The 1,902-nt window shown below is 45.8% G+C and overlaps 1 protein-coding gene across 1 annotated transcript; it reads right to left on the minus strand.

Moving 5' to 3' along the window:
• Positions 1-13: 13 nt before the first annotated feature.
• LOC147820066 (immunoglobulin-like and fibronectin type III domain-containing protein 1) lies at positions 14-1,630 on the minus strand (the record flags this gene model as incomplete). The annotated part of the gene is made up of 4 exons (XM_087177364.1): positions 14-290; positions 479-908; positions 1,209-1,399; positions 1,501-1,630. Coding segments are annotated over 4 exons (1,028 nt in total), but the record flags the coding sequence as incomplete, so codon positions are not given.
• Between the last annotated feature and the right edge of the window lie 272 nt (positions 1,631-1,902).

Below are 1,902 nucleotides of genomic sequence, written 5' to 3' on the forward strand. Positions count from 1 at the left end.
CAGGATGTCCGACGTCCTGGCGGGCTCTGAGTTGCCAGCGGCGTTCACAGCGTAGATCCTGAACTTGCACTTTTTGCCCTCCTTCAGGTCAGGGACGGTGATTTCGGTGGATGGGTGGAGCTTGTCAGTGGGATTAACCCTCCTCCAGTCAGGAGAGCCCTCCTCGTGGACCTCAATAATGTAACCCTTGATGGGGCTGCCACCATCTCTGTCGGGGGGACTCCAGCTGAGAGTGATGCTGCTCTTGGTCTTGTCTTTAACCTCGGGGGATCCAGGTGAGCTGGGAGGGTCTACGAAAGGAGAACAGAGGGGTTGACATTGTGCTTATCATAAATTGCATAAAAATGTCAAAATTTCACTCGGAATAAAAATATAGATCTCACAACACAAAAGGAACCAATGTTTTTAATGAATCTGAAGATGCTTAATTGCAACAAGTTATTCTCAAAATGCTAGAGGATTCTGGGTTAACACTCACTGCATGGATCCACAGTGAAACGGCATTCAGTGGCCTCGCTGGGTGGTCCAACCCCTGCGGCATTGCAGGCTGCAATCCTGAACTGGTACTCTGTTCCTTCAATGAGTCTGAGCACAGTGTACTGCAGGCCCTTCACTGCTGGTTTGGTGACTGGAGCTCGGTTGACACGACCCCAGTACACGGCGCCGCGCTCCCTCTTCTCCAGCCAGTATCCCTGGATGGTGGAACCACCATTTTCCAGAGGAGGTTCCCAGGTCAGAGTCATGGTGGTCGCTGTGGCGCCAATGATTTTGGGGTTACGTGGTGGTCCAGGGAGGCCGAATGGATCCCTCAGCTGGACTTTCTCTGAATCACAGCCGTCGCTGACGCCGTACTTGTTCTCAGCTTTGATCCTGAACTGGTAGGAACCGTTCAAGTCCAGTTTGTAGACCTGAAGCAGCAGAACAACTTTTTGTTAAACACAGAATCCAATACATGATGATTGTGCAGAATGATGATGAAATGTTTCTAATTTCACTGACAAATTTTTTGTAACGTTCTATTTTATGGGTCTCTTAGTTCTTAGGAGTTAATTGGAGAAAAAACTTGAGATAATATTCTGAGACAGTTGGGTTTGAGTTTAAAAACAAATTTCTTGAGGAACTGCTCCATTAAATGAATATAATTATTGGAAACTAAATCAAAGCACTACATCCCAGTTTAGCTCTCAGTCCCTACAGCCTTGACTCACTCCATATCTCCTGTCGATGAGATTAATAGTGAGAGCATCAAAGTCGGACTTCTTCTTGCTGGCATCTCTGCGCTCCACGATGTAGTTGGTGATCTCGCTGCCTCCGTTGTCCTCTGGGGCGTCCCAGGTCAGGTAGCATGAGTCTGCCTTAATGTCCGAGACCACGATGTTCCTCGGAGGAAGAGGACGGTCTGAAATTGTAGGTGTGGGTCAATGAAAAGGACTTTCAAACAATTCCCATTAAATTTAATCCCACAAAAAGTGATTTCTCATGTAAAATTTTGATTCTTACCAAGGATCTCAACTGTGATGACATGCTGAGCTTTGCCATAGCAGTTTTCAGCCACCAGCTTGTAGTTGCCCTTGTCCTGCCTGATGGTTTCTGGGATGGCGATCTTTGTCTTCAGAGTTGTCCGGTTAACCTGAAGATGAAAAAAAGTTTAGTTTGTCATCTGCTTGTCAAACAAACAGAACTGAAAGTTTGTCCCTTGGGTGGTGCAAGAGGAAAGGTTGTCAGGTGAGTAGAATCTAAAAGGTTCATCCTTACAGGTATACACTGAATGAAATACTGAATGGTTATATGTGCCTGAGCATATCAGGGTAAATGGGCAACAACTCAATAGTTACAATTGATAACCCATGAACCTACATGACGAAATGCAAGAGTGAGTTTAGTAAAAGACAAGTGATTATG

Source organism: Seriola lalandi, unplaced genomic scaffold, assembly GCF_002814215.2.
Source record: "Seriola lalandi dorsalis isolate HSWRI2012SDOR001 ecotype SW California unplaced genomic scaffold, Sedor1 jcf7180002003071, whole genome shotgun sequence".
Classification (NCBI taxonomy): Eukaryota; Metazoa; Chordata; class Actinopteri; order Carangiformes; family Carangidae; genus Seriola; species Seriola lalandi.